This window comes from Sapajus apella, unplaced genomic scaffold, assembly GCF_009761245.1.
Source record: "Sapajus apella isolate SASKATOON/1434 unplaced genomic scaffold, GSC_monkey_1.0 scaffold27, whole genome shotgun sequence".
Taxonomy (NCBI): domain Eukaryota; kingdom Metazoa; phylum Chordata; class Mammalia; order Primates; family Cebidae; genus Sapajus; species Sapajus apella.
Genome location: NW_022436967.1, coordinates 18,132,064 through 18,150,273, shown reverse-complemented (window position 1 = coordinate 18,150,273; position 18,210 = coordinate 18,132,064). Strand labels below are relative to the sequence as shown.

Genomic DNA, 18,210 nt, shown 5'->3' with positions numbered 1-18,210 from the left:
GTGCAATTGCCATGTAAACACTCAATACACTGACTACTGAATTGAAGAAACTGAGTTTATGTTAAAGCCAATCTAGAAAACAGATTTAAAAAAAATAAGGTTATTTTGTAATAAATTTGAGGGTTAAGTATGAATGGATGAGGTTCAATTTTTGGTCCACTCTTATGTATTTAGCCTTTATCAAGTGTTACAGAAAGTAATAATAATCTAAGTTCACACTTTCCAATGTAACTGATCTATCTAAACCACTCAGTTCCTCTTTGCAGTATAAATTTGGAGGGGAAAAAAGTGAATCTATCAATTCCACAGTGTTCAGAAGACTAAAGAGGAAAGAATAGCAACTCAAATAAATGTACTGGGATCGGGGGGAAAAAAGCCTGCTTGGATGCAGACCTAGTAAGATTGCTAAAGGACATAAAGCTGTGAAAATTCAGATTAACCAGAATGCTGATTTTAAAGCTTCACCATTAATAGAGAACAATCACTCTCTATCGTAAACTCAAACCACCAAATTATAATAGTGGTTTTTAGCTTTTTACCTCAACTCTTAGTAAGAAATATATTTTGTATCTTAACCTAGCACATTCATACATACACAGAAACACATACCTATAAAACTGAGATACTTAATATTTCAAGAATAACCTTTAAAGACAAAAAAAAAAAAAAAAAACCCTGTGATTACTGAGATCCAGCTCAGCCATAGAGACCCCCACCCAGGCGGCACTGAAGAAACTGAGAAGCAAACACCCAGATAGAACAACAAAATGGGTCTAACCAAGGGGCCAGCAGTCTTCCAAGCCGAGAGCCTCAGGGAGCTGACGCTGACCCACGCACTTATTCTCTCTGAACAGGTGTTAATTATTAACAAACAGATGTTCGGTATTTTCTCAAAACACAAAAATAAACCAGGTAGGCAGCTGGTGCCCACTTACCACTGATCACAGACAAACTAAAAAATATTCCCTATGAGGGAGCCACAGGGGCAGGGTCAGATGTACTGCACTTAAAGAATTGTTTTAACCAGTGTATGATATTTATATATAATCCTGACACTTTAGAATGCCACAAGTAGTTTTCTACTTGGGGGTGGTGAGGGCAGCTAGGTTTTCCTTGACATCATTCTTCCTAGCAAACAATATATTCTATCATTTCTCAACGTGACACTGCATAAATTTCTTCAGACAATGCATTTACTCTGTATAATGTACTCTCATATTTTCTACTCTGTGTTACTTCATATGTTTAAAAAAAAAGTTTTGACCCACTAAATTAATTACAGAACTCGCTGACGGGCAGCAATCTACAGTTTGAAAAACAATGACATAAAAACACTGATACGGGAGGTAAATTAGCTTTCTGTCTTTGATGACATTTCTTCAAAATACTTTACTAGGTGTATTAGAAAACGTTCATCAAATAAACTTAAGTTTCTGTGGCTGCAAGATTATAAAGAGATAAATAACCAACTCTCAATTATCCATACTACTTGTGGTGAGAAACAATGCAGATATTGAAAACCTAATTTACATTTGACTTTAGATGAAGATTTTATATTGAGTAGACCCACTCTTAGGAAGCCTTCCCTTAGCGATTCCAGCACCAGCAACCCAACCCTTCTCTCTCTCTTTCTTCACTGTCGTCTCTATCATACAAACAGTACTTTCTTAAAATTGTAATTACAATTTTATTTTTATTCACTAACCACATTTCCTAGAGAGATTCTAACTTCAACATAAGCCTCTTTTAATAGGCTTCAAATCTGCTTGGGCGGCACACCTATGAAAGGGAAGTTTGGGGCACACACCACATACATATGTAATTCTTTTTCTTTTAGTGGAATTATATGAAATCGCCAATATTTGTCCACTTTTGACCTACCTAAAAAAGTAAAAGTTTTTCATATGATTCATCATAAATGAAGAACATACATGTGCTTTAGTAAATTAAACAAGAGAAGGTTCAAAATGAATGACAGGAAGGAAACCCAACTCTTCTTGACACCTTCAAAAATTTCTGGCTGACTTCTTGATATCATTGGTTTTACTTTTCGTGATAAACCTGCTGAAGATCTCATACTAGCAGACAGGAAAACTGTCAGCTCATCTATTTTCTTGCTGTTAATTTGTGCCTACATTATTGATGTTACCTTTGATCTGTGATTTCTTTGCCAAAACTTTCCTAGAATTCTTCACTTCTATCTCAAGAGTCACCACCTCAAACACTTACAAGTTAGGCAGTAAGGCAGCACAACACCAGATATCCAACAATAAACATGTATATGATACATTAGAGAGTAGCCAGGAGGTAAGGTGGAAAGGACATGCCACCTAAAACCATTTTCTACTCCAATTGAATGTTACTATATCACCATGTGGATCCAATGTTGCCAGATATATACAACATTTTTAAAGAAGCTGATAACTCAAATTTGTGTGTGAAATCACTTATTTTTTTATATTGGCAATGAATTCCAAGAATTTAACACTTTGTGCAGGTCAAATAAAATGTGACTTCAAGACACACTGACATCAAACTGAGTCAAACTCACTTCTCAGACTGATCCAATGTCCAGCCCATAATGGAGCTTCTTTGTTTTTATTCAAACTGTTTCTGAATAAAGCAGATAATTAATCCATTCAATCTGCTGCTCACTGGACTAGACAGTAACTTTTAATAAACAAAAACTGTATGATTGCGAAAGTGTGGGCCATTTTCTCTCATTTTGCTGAATGTTATTAGTAAGAAGTTGAAAAAAAGATTCACTGCAGATGTCTCTTTCAGAATTGTGGGAAAAAGCACTATCTTCTAGGCCTCCTGTTTCCTTATCTACAAAACTGAGGGATTTGGATTAGTTGATTCTAATATTCCTTCCAGCTTTTAAATTCCAATAGAAAGAGCTTCCACTGACCAAAGTTAGGACAATTTGAGACTTAAAGGGGACAAAAGTATAACTGATTGAAACACATTAACAAATTCTGAAGTCCATACTGACTGTCAGTGAGAGAAAGAAAAAGGAAATCATTTCTAAAAACCTCATTTGCTATCATTAGAGGATGTTATTAAAATTAATAAAAAAAAAGGAATTAAGCATTTTGTCCTCCCTTTTCAATAGTAACCATAGTTCAGGATAACCAGACAGCAGAAATTGATGATGAAAAGCTCTTCTTTACAAGGGAATATTTGAGTTAGCACATCACCATTTTGAAATCCCTAATAATATTACTGATTTGGCAAGAAGTCTCCATGGATGCTAAAACCATTTAGGCAAAAGGTTGAAGGCGAAAAAAAAATCCATATAGTAGTATCAGCTTACAGATTACTTGCTAAGAACAAAGGGGAAACAGTATGTTTACAATAGAAAAATTACCTTAACCCAATAGTGGCATCAGTAACAGTGTGAAGCCAGACACATGATATGCCCCCTACTATTAGGCAGCACAATAAACCAGCAGCACTCCATAATGTATTTTTGCCAGAAATATTACATATAACTTCCAGACTGCATGAATTATAGAAGATAGAGAAACAAGTTAAATAAAGCCCTGGGAATGTAATCAGATAAATCCAGATGTGAGATACTCTACAACTGGCCTGATCTCTACAGAGAATCACTGTTATTAAAAAGGTGGAGGGAGGGATTAAAGAGATATTTCATAGACATAACTAAATGTAATGTGTAGTCTTTGATCAGATCCTAGTTCAAAAATAAATAGCTATAAAAACATTTTAGAGAAAATTGTGGAGTAATTTAAATATGGGCTAGCATTAGAAGATGTTAGGAAATTACTGTCGTTTTTGTTGGATTTGCTAAAATGGCTATTTAGGAGAATGCCCTTATGCTAAAGTATTGAGTGAATTGTCACAATGTCTGTAATTTACTTTAAAATAGGTCAGAAATAGAAAATATACATATAGATTAAATAAATATATTAAAGTAAATCAATCTGCACTGGAGTCATTTATATTTGAAATATGATGTTTTTTTCACAGAAGGAGACTGAAGTCCTCACTTAGAACATAATTATGTTTCAATGTTAAACTGCTGTGCATGTCTGTGCCTTTGCAATTCAAGTAGGCTTTCAATAATGTATTAAATGTGTTTCCTGAAAATTCAGTGTGAAAAATATCCCATCTTCCTTCCCTACTGTAGGAAGTCTGAGGCAGACTAGTTGCTTCCCTATATCCATTCTCCTTAGTACTAGAACACTGATCTTGTTAAGGGTACTAATGTATCCAGGTAAAACACTACGTTTATCTTGAAGAGAGAGAAGCAAACAACCTGCAATCAGAAATCATTGTATGGAAATATCACACAAGTTTTTCTTTTTTTTTCTTTCTGAGACAGTTTCACTCTTGTTGCCCAGGCTGGAGTGCGATGGTGCGATGTCAGCTCACCACAACCTCTACCTCCTGGGTTCAAGCAATTCTCCTGTCTCAGCCCCCGAGTAGCTGGGATTATAGGTGCCTGCCACTATCCCCAGCTAATTTTTGGTATTTTTAGTAGAGATAGGTTTCACCATGTTGGCCAGGCTGGTCTTGAACTCCTGACCTTAGGTGATTCACTGGCCTCGGCCTCCCAAAGTGCTGGGATTACAGGTGTGAGCCACTGCACCTGGCCCATACAAGTTCTTAAATGAAGCTGAGTCAACTAGAATATATACCCAATCCTCTTTCTCCCCACCTGCAAAATGAGCATGATAGCTGGGGCTGAAAAGCCATCTTGAGTCCATGGGCATTGCAAAACTTCTGCCCTGACATTTTCAGCCACTGAACTAATGGCAACAAACATCATGTTCCATCCGCCAACTTCCTGTTAGAGGGATAACAAAAACTCCAAGTTTAATTACTGTGGTTGTCTCTCTTACTCCAATTGATATAGCGGAGGTCAGGGGAAAGAAACTCAGTGGTGCCCACAATAAAACAGAATTCTTCTTGATGAAATGCACCACTTGCAAAATAATACAAAATGAAAATGAGACTTGTGGGAAAAAAAAGGATTGTAGATGTATGGTGACCTGAATGCAGCACCTTTCCCTTTCACTCTCAAACCTAAGTTACTTTCTTCTCTTGAGCAAAACAACTACTACTGGCATCTGTGGGCAAATGGGTGCAAGTGAAGCCTTAGGTTCTGGCAGACAACTGGTGTGGGGTGTTCTCTCCAGTGGGCTTAGTGATAAAGTAGAAGACAGCAGAGTGACCAGGGAAAAAAGACTGAAAACCAGGGAATCCCAAAAAATAATTTGAAAGTCAGAGATGGAGGGGGCTCAATCTTTCCTGCTCTTGATGCCCAAGAAAGCACAAGAGACCAGAAAACTGACTGACAGGGAACTGACAGCCTATCTGCCAGCACAGTCCCATTGAAAAGAGACCCATTTGTCTTCTGCCACCTGCAGGACTGACGCCACAGAGGACTATTCAATAATCAGTCTTGAGCTCCATGGGTCAACCAAGGGAAATAGCCCATACAAAGGAGCCCAGCTGCCAGAGAAACGAATATAAGGCAGAAAAATGAGACCCAGGCTCTGTGTTCTGTAGCAGACAGAATACCTCAACTAAAGGGAATACCTGAATTACCAAAAGAGATCCAGATACAGCACTCAAAACAAAACAACAACAACAACAACAAAAAGCCTTTTAAGAGTTAAAATACATAACAATTTTATTTTCTTATTGTACCTATCTGTATTTTTCATTTTTATGAATGTGTTATTTTGTGGTTAGAAAAATAAGACATTAAAATAATAAAAATTAAACCCTTTTAATGTTTAAAAAAATAAACCCATTAACTTACCAATTAAATATCTTCAGAGAATGAATTGAAATAGAGACAAGAATCAAATTCAAAAAATTATCTCAACTGAAAACTACAGACAGATAAAAATATGATATTTAGAAACCTCACATTTAAAAAAAACGTAACTCCAGAGTATTTTTTTAATGGGATGAGAAGTATATTAGTCTATTCCCACACTGCTATAAAGAACTTTCCTGAGACTGGGTACTTTATAAGGGAAAGAGGTTTAATTGACTCACAGTTCCGCATTGCTAGGGAGGCCTCAGGAAACTTAGAATCACGGTGGAAGGCAAAGGAGAAGCAGACATCTTCACAGGGCTGCAGGACATAGTGAATGCAAGCAGGAGAAATGCTGGACACTTATAAAACCATCAGATCTTGTGAGAACTCACTATCGTGAGAACTCACTGTCACGAGAACAGCATGGGGTAAACTGCCCCATGATCCAATTACCTCCACCTGGTCCTGCCCTTGACACATGGGGATTATAATTCAAGGTGAGATTTGGGTGGGGACACAGAGGCAAACCATATCAAGAGGCATTTATTTTTTGAAAGACAGGGTGTCACTCTTACCCCAGCTGGAGTGCAGCAGTGTGATCACTGCAGCCTCCGTGTCCTGGACCAAAGCAATCCTCCTATCCCTACCTCAGCCTCCCAATAGCTGGGACTACAGGCACATGCCACCATGCCTAGCAACCTTTTTTTTTTTTTCATAGAGACTGGGTTTCACTATGTTGCCCAGGTTGGTCTCGAACTTCTGGACTCAACCAATCCTCCCATTCAGTCTCCCAAAGTGCTAGGATTACAGCTCCCAAAGAGCTATTGTACACAGTAAGAGGCAATAATTAATAAGAACAATTTTCTAAGCTAAAGATAAACCTGCTTCGGTAAATTAAATGACCTCACTCATTCCCAATCTAGAATGATGATGACGATGAAGGAGTCTAGACAGGTTCTAGTAAACTCACTGATCTTGACTCTACTAACTCTTACTAGCATCCAAGCAGAAATAAAAGGTAACCTGTAAAGTAAAAAAAAAATTAGACTGGCATCAAACACTTCCAGCTGGAACCTACAAAACAGTACAAAAACATCTACAGACTACAAAGAAAAGACACAACTTGAGAATCACCAAGTCAAGAGATCCTTTACAGTCAGGTGAAAAAAGACTATTTGATAATATACACAGACTCAGAGAAAACATTACCCACATGATCTAGTTAGAAAAAGTACCATAAATAAAAAGTCTCTAACAAAATGAACCAGGAAAAAAAGAACAGAAAATGGAAGAAGAAGGCACATACCTGGTGTATATGCATACATGATTAACAATAAACTAGGTATGTGGAATATATGAGCTAAATAACTCTTGAAACCACAGGAGTATACTTTAAAAGATTCTAGTAAGTAACCTACCATTCATCAAAACTTAGAGGAATTGCTGGGAAGGGAGACAGGAAGATAAAGTCTTCTAAAAATTGCATGGGGGAGAGAGACAAGAAGGACGGAGAAGAGGGAAGTAACAGGGAAATGGAATGCCTTGTGGAAAAAACGGTGTGTTTTTGTGGCAGAAACAGTTTCACCCTAACTATCAGATAATAAAATTATGTACATCTGATTGTGAAGGAGAGGAAGAATAAATAAGTTATTAAAGAAAAAGAAGAGAAGAGCAAAGTAATGAGACGAGAAAGGAAAAAACAGTGTCCTAACAAAAAAAAAAAAGAAAAAGAAAAAATAAGTTACAATATAAAACAATAAGAACGAAGATGGCAAAAATAAATAAAATCAATTATATCAGTCATTATACTAAATGTGAAGGAGCAAAATTCTCCCATTAAATGAGACTATAATACTGTATTATAAACTATAATCTAGCTATATATGATTACAAAAAGATAAAATGACTAAAAGTACACTAACATGTGTGGACAAAGAGATACAAATAAAAGCCAAAAAAAAAAAAAAAAGGCAAATGTGTCAAACTCAGACAAGATGAAATTAATAGGTGAATGTAGTAAACAGGATAAAGGACATTATGTGATAATAAAAACTACATTTATGAATATGACACAGTAGCAAGAAACAAAACAATATTAGAAATGCAATAAGAACTGGAGTGGGAGATTTTAAAGTATCTCTTTTAAAACCAGAGAGATTTGTTAAATAATTTTTTTAAAAAAAGAATATAGAGAAACTGTCATTTAATTTCAAAATTTTATCTAAAAGTTCAGTTTCAACATTCTACATACATAGAATGGGAGAAAATATCTTCAAACTCTGCATCCAATGAAGGGCCAATATGCAGAATCCACAGAACTGAAACATTATCAACATCAATCAAAAAGTGGGCAAATGACATTAGACATTTCTCAAAAGAAGATATAGAAATGGCCAACAAACATGAAAAAATGCTCAATATTACTAATCATCTGGGAAATGCAAATTAAAATCACAATGGTATACTACCTTATCCCAGCCAGAATGGCCATTATTAAAAAGTCACACACAAAAAAATAGATGTTGGCATGGATGTGGTTTTAAAAAAGGAATGCTTATACACTGCTGGTGGGAATGCAAATCAGTACAGCCTCTATGGAAACCAGTATGGAGTTGTCTAATAGAACGAAAGGCAGATCTGCCATTTGATTGAGCAACCCCACTACTGGGGTATCTCCCCTAAGGAAGAGCCACTGTATCAAAAAGACAACTGCACATGTACGTTTATCACAGTGTAATTCACAATTATAAAGATACGGAATCAACCTAAGTGCCCATCAGCCTCTAAGTGGATAAAAGAAAATGTGGTGTATATATATACAATGGAATACTACTCAGCCATAAAAAAGAACAAAATAATGTCTTTGACAGCAGCTGGGATCGAGCTGGAGGCCATTATTCTAAGTGAAGTAAAGCAGAAATGAAAAACCAAATACCACATGTTCTCACTTAGAAATGGGAGCTAAGCTGTGGGTACACAAAGGCATACAGAGTGGTATAATGAACACTGGACATTCAGAAGAAGGACTGGAAGGGGTTGAGAGATAATAAACTCCATATTGGATATAATATACACTACTTGGTGAGGGATACACCAAAATCTCAGAGTTCACCAGTATACAATTCATCCTTGTAACCAAAAACCACTTGTATCCCTAATGCTATTGAAATAAAAAATACATAAATAAAAATAAATAAAAGTTCAGTTTCCACCAAGAAGTTAGAAAGAGTATCAGTACTATACTAACAATGAGAATGATAAACTGCAAAACTCATAACTTTTCTTAAGGAGAGCACTAGCTTACCTGTGGCCAGTGCTTTCTTCCATCCATCAACCAAACAAGAAATCAACTAACATTTTAACAACTTGCTAAAGGAGGAATGGGAGACAGCATGAAGGTATAGAACTACAACAGCCCCAGACCCAAGGGATGTGACAGGCATGCTGACATTCTTTTCCAAGAACTTCCCAAGTGAGAGAGGTTGGGGAACAGATGGGAGAACAAAGAGAAACTTCCTCAGTGGTGCTGGCATGCAAGAGAGGAACAGCAGGTGCTGCAAAGAATGTCATGACAGTATACACCTCCTGTCCTGATCTTTTTCTCATATCAGAGGAAAGGTTTAGCTACTGCAAGAAAAGCAGCAAACTTCCGTCATCCCCAGGCTGTCCCCTGTAAAGATCCACCACTGCTGGGAGAAGGGCAGGAAACAGTACAGACTCAAGCAGTTTGACCACAACCATCAAGGGACTCCTACCACTGGGGAAGAGACATGAAATGTTCACCCACAAAAGACCAACCACTGACACAAGGCAAAACATTAGCTCTTCTGGCGAAGAGGAGCAGGCATATTGAGAAAGCCCAACTCCCAGGGCCCAGGCAGAGGAAGCCTACATAAGAGTGAGAATGGAAAAAGACTGTCCATTCTCCCACATCCCTCACCATCAGCCCACCAAGCACCAAAAAATAACACAGTGAAGTCCACCGTAGAGAGAAGAACAAGAGCATGGCAGAAGGGCAGATAAATGCTGAGAAAATTCATTGCCAGCAAACGAGTGACATAAGAAATGTTAAATGATGTACTTCAGCTTTCAAAATATGATACCAAACAGAACTTAGTTCAAAATAAATAAATAGCCCAGGTACAGTGGGTCACGCCTGTAATTCTAGCACTGTGGGAGGCCAAGGCGGGCAAATCACTTGAGGTTAGGAGTTCAAGCCCATCCTGGCCAACATGGTAAAACCCTGTCTACTAAAAATATAAAAATTAGCCAGCTATGGTGGTGGGAGCCTATAATCACAGCTACTCGGGAGGCTGAGGCAGAAGAATAGCTTGAACCCAGGAGGCAAAGGTTGCAGTGAGCTGAGATTGTGCCATTGCACTTTAGCCTGGGTGACAGAGCAAGGCTGTCTCAAAAATCAATAAATAATAGCTAAATGTAATGGTAAAAAGTAAAGGTACATAACAAAGACAATTTGTCTTAGCTGTAATTGCTCTAAAAGATCACTGATGACCTAAAGAAAAAAGAGTAAAAATGTACTGAAGTTGTGTAACATGTAATATAAAATATGTGACATTTTAAAGAATGGGAAGGAGGAACTGCATTATACAGTTGTATCTCACCAACACTTTGACATATCCTTTTGTTGTCCAATAGACATCTCAAAAACAACAGGCCTTAAACTGAACACCTGATATGCCCTCTTCAAACCTGCTCTACCCGTAACCTTCCTCATCTCAGTTGTTGGCTGACAATCCAATCCTTCCAATTCCTCAGGCTAAAATCCTTGGATATCGTCCTGAATCCTTCCCATTCTTTCACACTTTACATCCAAACCTATCAGCATGTTCTATTACCTCTACCTTTAAAAATACACTACTGGCTGGGCGATAATCCCAGTATTTTGGGAGACCAAGGCAGGCAGATCACGAGGTCAGGAGTTTGAGACCTGCCTGAACAACATGGTGAAACACTGTCTCTACCAAAAATACAAAAATTAGCTGAGTGTGGTGGCATGTGCCTGTAATCCCAGCTACTTAGGAGGCCAAGGAAGGAGAATTGCTTGAACCCAGGAGGCAGAGGTAGCAGTGAGCCGAGATCGTGCCACTGCACTTCAGCCCAGGCAACAAAGCAAGACTGCCACGTGTGTTCCTATGCAACAATTTTGCATGTTCTTCACATGTACCCCAAAACCTAAAATGCAATAAAATAAATTAAAAAAAAATACACTACCAAAGCAGCTACCATCTTGGTCTAAACGGCCGTCACCTCTCACATGAATTACTGCAGTAAAATGCTAACTCTCCCAGTTTGCACACTTGCCCTGTGGCAAACTATTCTCAACAGAACAACCAGAGTCATGCTTGATAAACTTGTCACTCCTTTGCCCAAAGCTCTGCCTTCTCATTTCACTCAAAGCAAGAGCCAAAGTCTTTGCAGTGACCAAAAGGGCCCTGAGCAGTAGTTTTTCCCGTAACACTCATCCCTTCACTAGCCCTCTGACCTCCTCTTCAACTAATTGCCCATTCCAGCCACACTGACCTCCTCGTTCTTGGAATGCAACAGGCAAATTCTCGTCTCAGGCCCTTTACTGTACCTGCCCCTTCTACACAGCGTGCTATTCCTGTAGATACAGCTTTAGCTAATTTCCTACCACCCTTCAAATAATTGCCCAAATCTTTCCTGTTTAGTGAGGATTAACTGATCCATCTAACATTCGTAACATCCCACACACACCCCCACACACCTTTTCTGCCAAGTCAAACATACCGAGCTCTTTTTCTTTTTTTCTATAAGGCTAATCACAGTTAGCATAGTATAAAAGTTATCTGATAGATCTGTTACTTTGTGTTTCCCCTCACTGGAATGCAAGCTCCACAAGAGCCAGAATAACTATTTTCTTATTGTACCCCAAAGTGAAAAGTACAGGTCTTGGCATACAGAGTGATAAAGATTTGTTAAATGAATGTGTAAAGCAAGACCTGAATAAATAAAAATTATGGCACATCCACAGCATAGATTATATTCAGACATTAAAAATAACAGAGCCAAGACAGATAAAGGGATTTTCACAAGCTATCACTGAATGAAAAATGTGAGATGATGAAGCGAGTTTACTCTTTTCTTCTTTTTGTAAACTCATGTTTCTTTTTTTTTAAGTGTTGCATCTGTTTGTGTATTTGTGAATACAGCATTTTATGAGTATGGAGAAAAAAACTTTTTTTTAAGGAAAAGACTATATGGAATGCCCTGAGTTCAAATTTTCATTAACCCACTTATGACTGATACAACCTTCCTCAACATCAGCTCCCTCTATAAAACAGGGATACTAACAGCCCCCTTGCAGGCTTATTGCAAGACTTAACTGTGTAAAAGCATCTAGTGACTTGTCTCTGTCACTCACTCTTCTGCCACGAGTAATGAGAACAGTGTCTAAAAACTGTCATAGCTTAATAAATACTTGTTGAATTAATTAATTACTTGTAGCTGCTATTATCACACACAAAAAACAAAATACAGTTTTGGAGAAAATATTAGAGTAGTTACATAATTTAGAAAATTTTTAACAACACCAGGAAATACAAAGAGCTGCCTTGAGTCACTGTGGAGAAGTGTGAATGTGTGAACACAGGGAAGAGATAGTATATATGGCAGGCTTCATGATTACTTTTCCCCTGATTATGTTTCCAGATTAGTTATCATCAGCCACCAGGAAATGTAAGCAAACATTCACTGGCAGATTTTTAGCCCTAGGCTACAAATCCATGTTTCTTCAGACAAGTCACCTTCTACAACTGATCAACATAACACCTTATCCCACAAAGTCTGGTCTTCCTTTATTAACATTTATGCGTGGTGATGTTTCCTCTATGGGCCTTACTTTTCTGTTTCGTTTTTTTTTTTTTTTTTATTTCTTTGATATATATTTTCTCTAACTTTGTACAATTTGACTTTTGCTTAAAATCTTATTTTATTTTTACAAACTCACATTTAAGCCTTTACTTCAGGATTTTTAGTTGTTGTTGTTGTTTTTTTTTCTTTTTTTTTTTGAGATGGAGTTTCACTCTGTTATCCAGGCTGGAGTGCGATGGCACAATCTCGGCTCACTGAAACCTCTGCCTCCCAGGTTCAAGAGATTCTCCTGCCTCAGCCTCCTGAGTAGCTGGGATTACAGGGGCACATGACCATGCCCGGCTAATTTTTGTATTTTTAGTAGAGAAAGGGTTTCACCATGTTGGTCATGCTGGTCTCAAACTCCTGACCTGGTGGTCTGCCTACCTTGGCCTCCCAAAGTGCTGGGATTACAGGCATGAGCCACCGTACCTGTAGTTTGTTTGTTTGTTTGTTTGTTTGTTTTTACTTAAGATTTTACCTGACCAAATGACTTTAGTACAAATCCCTCAGTGACAGTCAAGGTGTGTGCCTTGGTTTGGAAAGGAGGGAGTTGGAACTGTGAAAGGCATAGGTATCTGAGAGGCAACTGTGAGCTACTAGACTCCCTGCAACTCTCTGGGCTTCAGCGTTCTCACTTTTAAATGAGGATGTGCCAATTAGATTACGTTTATTAACTTAGGGAAAAAAATTACAAGATATAATTTTAGAAAAGGAGAAGTGGAGATGAGACTTTATTTCTCCTAAAAGATTAGAGCCTGCCAAGTGGCCATCCCACAGGCAGGGAAGCATGCCTCTGGCCAAACCCCAGAGACAGGCATTTTGAAGGAGGAAGAGCTTTATACTGAACAGTTTGGCTCTCTGCAATTCTCTTCCCAGATATTCTCCTGGCTGGCTGAGCTTCTTCAGCTCTCTGCTCACGTGTAATTTCCTCTGAGAAGTCTTCCCTGTTGGCCCACCTAAAGTAGACCCACCCCTCATTTACTCTCTAATACCTCATCTTGTTTATTTCCTGCATTTATTTTAACACATACCGCAATCAATTTTGTCATCATCCATTTTCTACTTGTTTACTGCCTATCTCCCCACACAAGAAAGCAAGCTCCTTGCAGAAAAAGACCTTGTTTGTCTCGCTCACCTGTGTATCTCTAGGGTCTAGTACAGTACCTGCCACATATGAATGATTAAATGACTGAAAGTCAGAGAAGGAAAACCTACAGCCAAAATATTTAAAAGGAAAGAAAGCTGAGAGTAGTGTATTTCCACCTTAATCTTTTCCTTAAAATCACATAATCTGAGAGCTTGAGTATGTGATTTTAATCTGCAAACCTTTCCACTTTGCAGCTTCAGGTATAACGTCAAAAACACCACCCACTGGTGGTTAATCATACAAGCAAGCTAGGAAGAAAATAGTCATGAAACAAAAAATGTAATGTAGTAAGGTGTTTGCTTAACTTTAAATTTTTATTGGATGTATACTTAATTTATGAGCCTTGAGTAACTAATATTAACTTTAATCTGCATAATACTTTGCAACCTAAAAATGCCACAATTTGAATGAAGCATTCAGCTGGGCTCCTGAGAAAACACAGCAAGCACTTAGACAGGGTCCGGCACATAGCATGTAAAAAGTGTCAATTTTATTATTTTTTCTTATTCTGATTATTAGCAAATCACAATGTGTAAAAGTGTGAATGAACTCAGGTCTCCTTTTCCTACTCAAAAGCTTGCTGATTCTTTTCCTTTTCTTGAGTTGTTACTGTACAGATTTTTATACTGGAAAAAAAAAAATGAGAAGCAACAGACCAGCAAAAAAAGATAATTGCCAAGGAAAAATCTAGTAGGACTAAGGTAAGGCCAGAGAATTAGGTGAGTCTGCTGCAAAGACACCACCACTCTAGGAAGCACTGCACAACAAGGGCTAGGACTACAGAAGGATTAAGGGGTCCTACCAGCAAGAAAAGCCCATCTCAACCTGGCGAATGTAATGGGGGTGGGGAGTAAGATTCCCCAACCTCAGTCTGGATTAGATTATCTGAATTTGAAATCAACAGATGGTTTGAATTGCAATCACTTTTTAAAACAGTAGTGTTACACAAGCGTATGTGTTATAAAAGTGTGGCAAAATATCTGTAATTTCCAACACATGTATCAAAAGTGGTATCTTCCAAAATTTGTTTAGAATAAAGAGCATGAAATCTTTTAAGTAACGTCTTTAATGTAGCTGCTGATAAATCTCTTTTCTCAGATGCCTTGATTTATGGCCAGAGTTAGGCCTAGTACAAGGTAACTTAGAAAATACCAAAGAATCGACGGACTATTTGCCTTCCACAAACAGGTAAGGGATGCACTGATATTCAGCTGAAGCCTCACAATTCAGCTAAAGTCTGCTATTTGGCTTTACCTTTGTCTTTGTCCTCAGATTTTGGAAGGAAAAGGAACTGAAGCTTGCTTTAAGGTTATTTCTGACATCAACAAACCTGTCCACGACCTTGTGACCGAATTATCTTGGGATCATAACTAAATGTCAATAATAGTTTGGATTTATTGCAAACATCTGCATATTCACTTTGAAAGAGAGGCAAGCATTCTAAATGTGATCTAGATGAACATCTCTATGTGTTTTATATATTAAACTGGCCAGGAAAAGGTAAGTATCTATTTATCACTGCAATAGTAAAGTGATACAATAACATGATTTTGGAAGCTGTTCATCGCATGCCCCAAAATAAAATACTTGCAAATAATCAAATACATGAAAAAATAAGATGAAATTAATGAAAATCTTAAAAGAAAGTAGGTTGGCCAGCTGTTTCTAAAAACCTGTATGGTAATATGAGGCAAACAACAAGGATTATGTAATAATTCTAATCTTTGTAGAGTTGTTTTGGTATAGTACTATTCATAACATTAAATAAATGATTTTTAACTGTGTTTAATTTTTTAAGTAATTACATTTAAGTCAGAAACCTTTAAGGAAGGTCTGTTTGAGAATTTTTCACATTTTAAAAGAAGAATTTTAACTCTATACAGAAGTCATTTGGTGATAGTTTTCTTTGGCTTTCAAAGAATGTTGATTTAACATTTGGCCCTTTGGCGACTATTCAATACCCCTCGAATTCAGATAAAGTATTTATTACTGTTTTTAATATTTGAACATTCTTCCCAGCTTCCATTGGAAAAAATAAATAAGTGGTTGATTTTTTTCCAATTTTGCCCTGAAGGATGACTGGAGATCATGTTGTCAAGCTCCTCCTGCAGATTAGTAGCACTTTCTACCACTCTTCACCAGCTCTTTAGGTCGGAGGCTAAGGGGAGGTGATTATAGGCAGATGAAAGGCACCCTAGTGTCTCTGAGTGCATCCTCTGAACCTCTTGTTAACATACCTGAACAAGCCTGTTCTTGCCCAAACCTCCATCTTATAAAGCATCCACTAAGAAAGGGGGACGAGGGAGTCTAGGACGACTCTAACAAGTTAACTTATAAAACCAAATCCAAAGAGCTGGACTGTTCCTGTGGCCTCTCTTCCTAGGCCTTTGCTTTCAACATCCAACACTTCCAGGCCCTTCCTGTATGAACTGAGCAATGTGCTCCCTCTCATCACATGCAACTTTCTGGATGGAGAGATCGAACCGATGTTGGAGACAAATCCAAAAAAAAGCAGAGAAAAAAGGTACAGAGATTCAAAGATCATCTGGTTGACACCTCCCTGAAGGCACATATAACACATTTCAGAGGGAGGGAAGGAAATCCTGGGTGTATGAATGAGATTTTTATGGCCTGTATGGAGCGGCGCTCTGGGCTGCTCCTCCCATCCCCGCATGGAAAGTTAGGAGTTTCTAGCCACATTAATTCACCCTAAAGGAAAAGAGGCGGCGGCGGCCCCGCTGCGTGCGCGCGGGGGAAGACACCCGCCCACGCATGCCCTCGCCAACGCAAAGACGCAGCTCACAGCCTTAACCGAGGAAGAGGGAGGCTCCCGCCACGCTCACTTCCTGCTGGTGAGAGGAAAGACATCTTGCAGCAAGGAGGTCGGTAGCAGTTCCGCCCCTGGACCGGCCGGCAGCGCAGGGCGCACTGTGGCCACCTACGTGGCGCTGCCTGCTCGGGTGGCGCGGCGAGCAAAGGCCGCCCCCGCCGCGCCCCGCGGTCCCCGGCCTTCCCGCGGAAGCCTGGTTCGGCCCCGGCGAGGGGCCACTGGGGTGAGGCCCGCCGCACCCCGGGCCCTGCGGCGGGGCGACTGCAGAAGGCGCAGGGCGCGCGAGGTGCTGGGACGCGCAGGCCGCCGCGGGGTCACCCACCTTTCTCACTCTGCGGGCGGTGTAGAGCCCCATCCCGTCCTGAACCCGGGAGGACTTCAGGGAGAACCTGTCCGGCACGTACATGCCCAGCATTTTCCCAGCCGTGGCGGCCGCCGCCTGGCTCAACACCGGCGCTGTGCGCCCGGCAGGCGACACATCGAAATTTGGGGTGCCAGGGTAGAGGGGAGAAGCCGGCAGGGAAGGAGGAAATGGAGTTTTCCTCCCAGAATCCCCACCTCCCTGCCGATTCCAGGATCCCCCGCGGCTCAGCCCCTCCTAGTCCCGGGTCGGGCTCGGCCCGGATCCGTAGCTATCATTTCTGTCGCGGGGGCGCTGGGGGCGCGGGCCTGGGCGCCGCGGGCGCCGGGACGTCGCTCGCTGATTGGCCCGAAGTTGGCGGCTCGGACCCGCGCCCGGGCGCGAAGCCTGGAGCAGGGCTGACCCCTGAGCCGCAAACCCGGAGGCTCGCGAGCTGCGCGGGCGGTCAGCAGCCCTGGCCCCGGCACAGCGGCGTGCGTTCCCGCCTTTGTCCAGCTTTGGGTTTTGGAACCTTGCCCCACTTAACCATTACCATAGGGGAGTCTCGCTTACTTGTCTTCAGCTGCAAAACGAAATGGACCTTCTCACAGCCGGGGCATCCTGCAAAACAACTTTATCAAGTTTCTGACTCTGAAAGCCAGCTTTTTGCCGACTATTAAGAACTAGCCCTGCGGTCTAGGAAATTTCCGTGCTTCTCACATTCGAGTTAGGCGTGTTTGCTTTTTTTCATGTTTGTCGCAGAGGTTTGAATTAATAAGGGATCTTAAAGTATGTTGATTAACTTATGGAGAAATACGTTGCAAACAATTTAATGTTTAAATCACTAGAAACTTGATGTTTTCTGGTAACATAAACTCTGGGAAGTTCTTACATTTCTCGAGGTATAGTATTCCTGAGACCTCCCTTGCTTGATAATCGGACCTATTACGGATATTCAGACATACGGAAGTGGATTTGTGGGAGACAGCAGGGGCACCCAAACAATAGAATCTGGTGTCACAACAATGAAATAAAGTTACAAATTTTGTTTTAGTGTTTTTAGTTAGGCTGTGCAGTGTGCGCAGGACCTTTAAAAGCCTGCTTCATCCTTCAAGATGAGCGAGGAGCCATCTGTACTCATTTCTCTTGATATTCATGGTGATTTTCTACTCTAAGGTCTTGGAAACCATTTGATGTTCTTA

The 18,210-nt window shown here is 39.8% G+C and overlaps 1 protein-coding gene across 6 annotated transcripts in view; it reads right to left on the bottom strand.

Annotated features, from left to right (window-relative positions):
* Window positions 1-17,312, bottom strand: part of PRDM5 (PR/SET domain 5) — a 218,462-nt gene extending 201,150 nt beyond the window's left edge. For 5 of the 6 annotated variants that reach the window (XR_004273178.1, XM_032292419.1, XM_032292420.1 and 2 more), the window contains exon 1: window positions 16,991-17,195. Coding sequence is in view for 4 of the 6 variants with exons in the window: in XM_032292419.1 (XP_032148310.1) it covers window positions 16,991-17,083 (93 nt within the window). In the remaining 2 variants the exon portion in view is untranslated. Of the gene's footprint in view, window positions 1-16,990; window positions 17,196-17,226 lie in introns of those variants that run through there. The other variant, XM_032292421.1, reaches the window with a different exon arrangement.
* Between the last annotated feature and the right edge of the window lie 898 nt (window positions 17,313-18,210).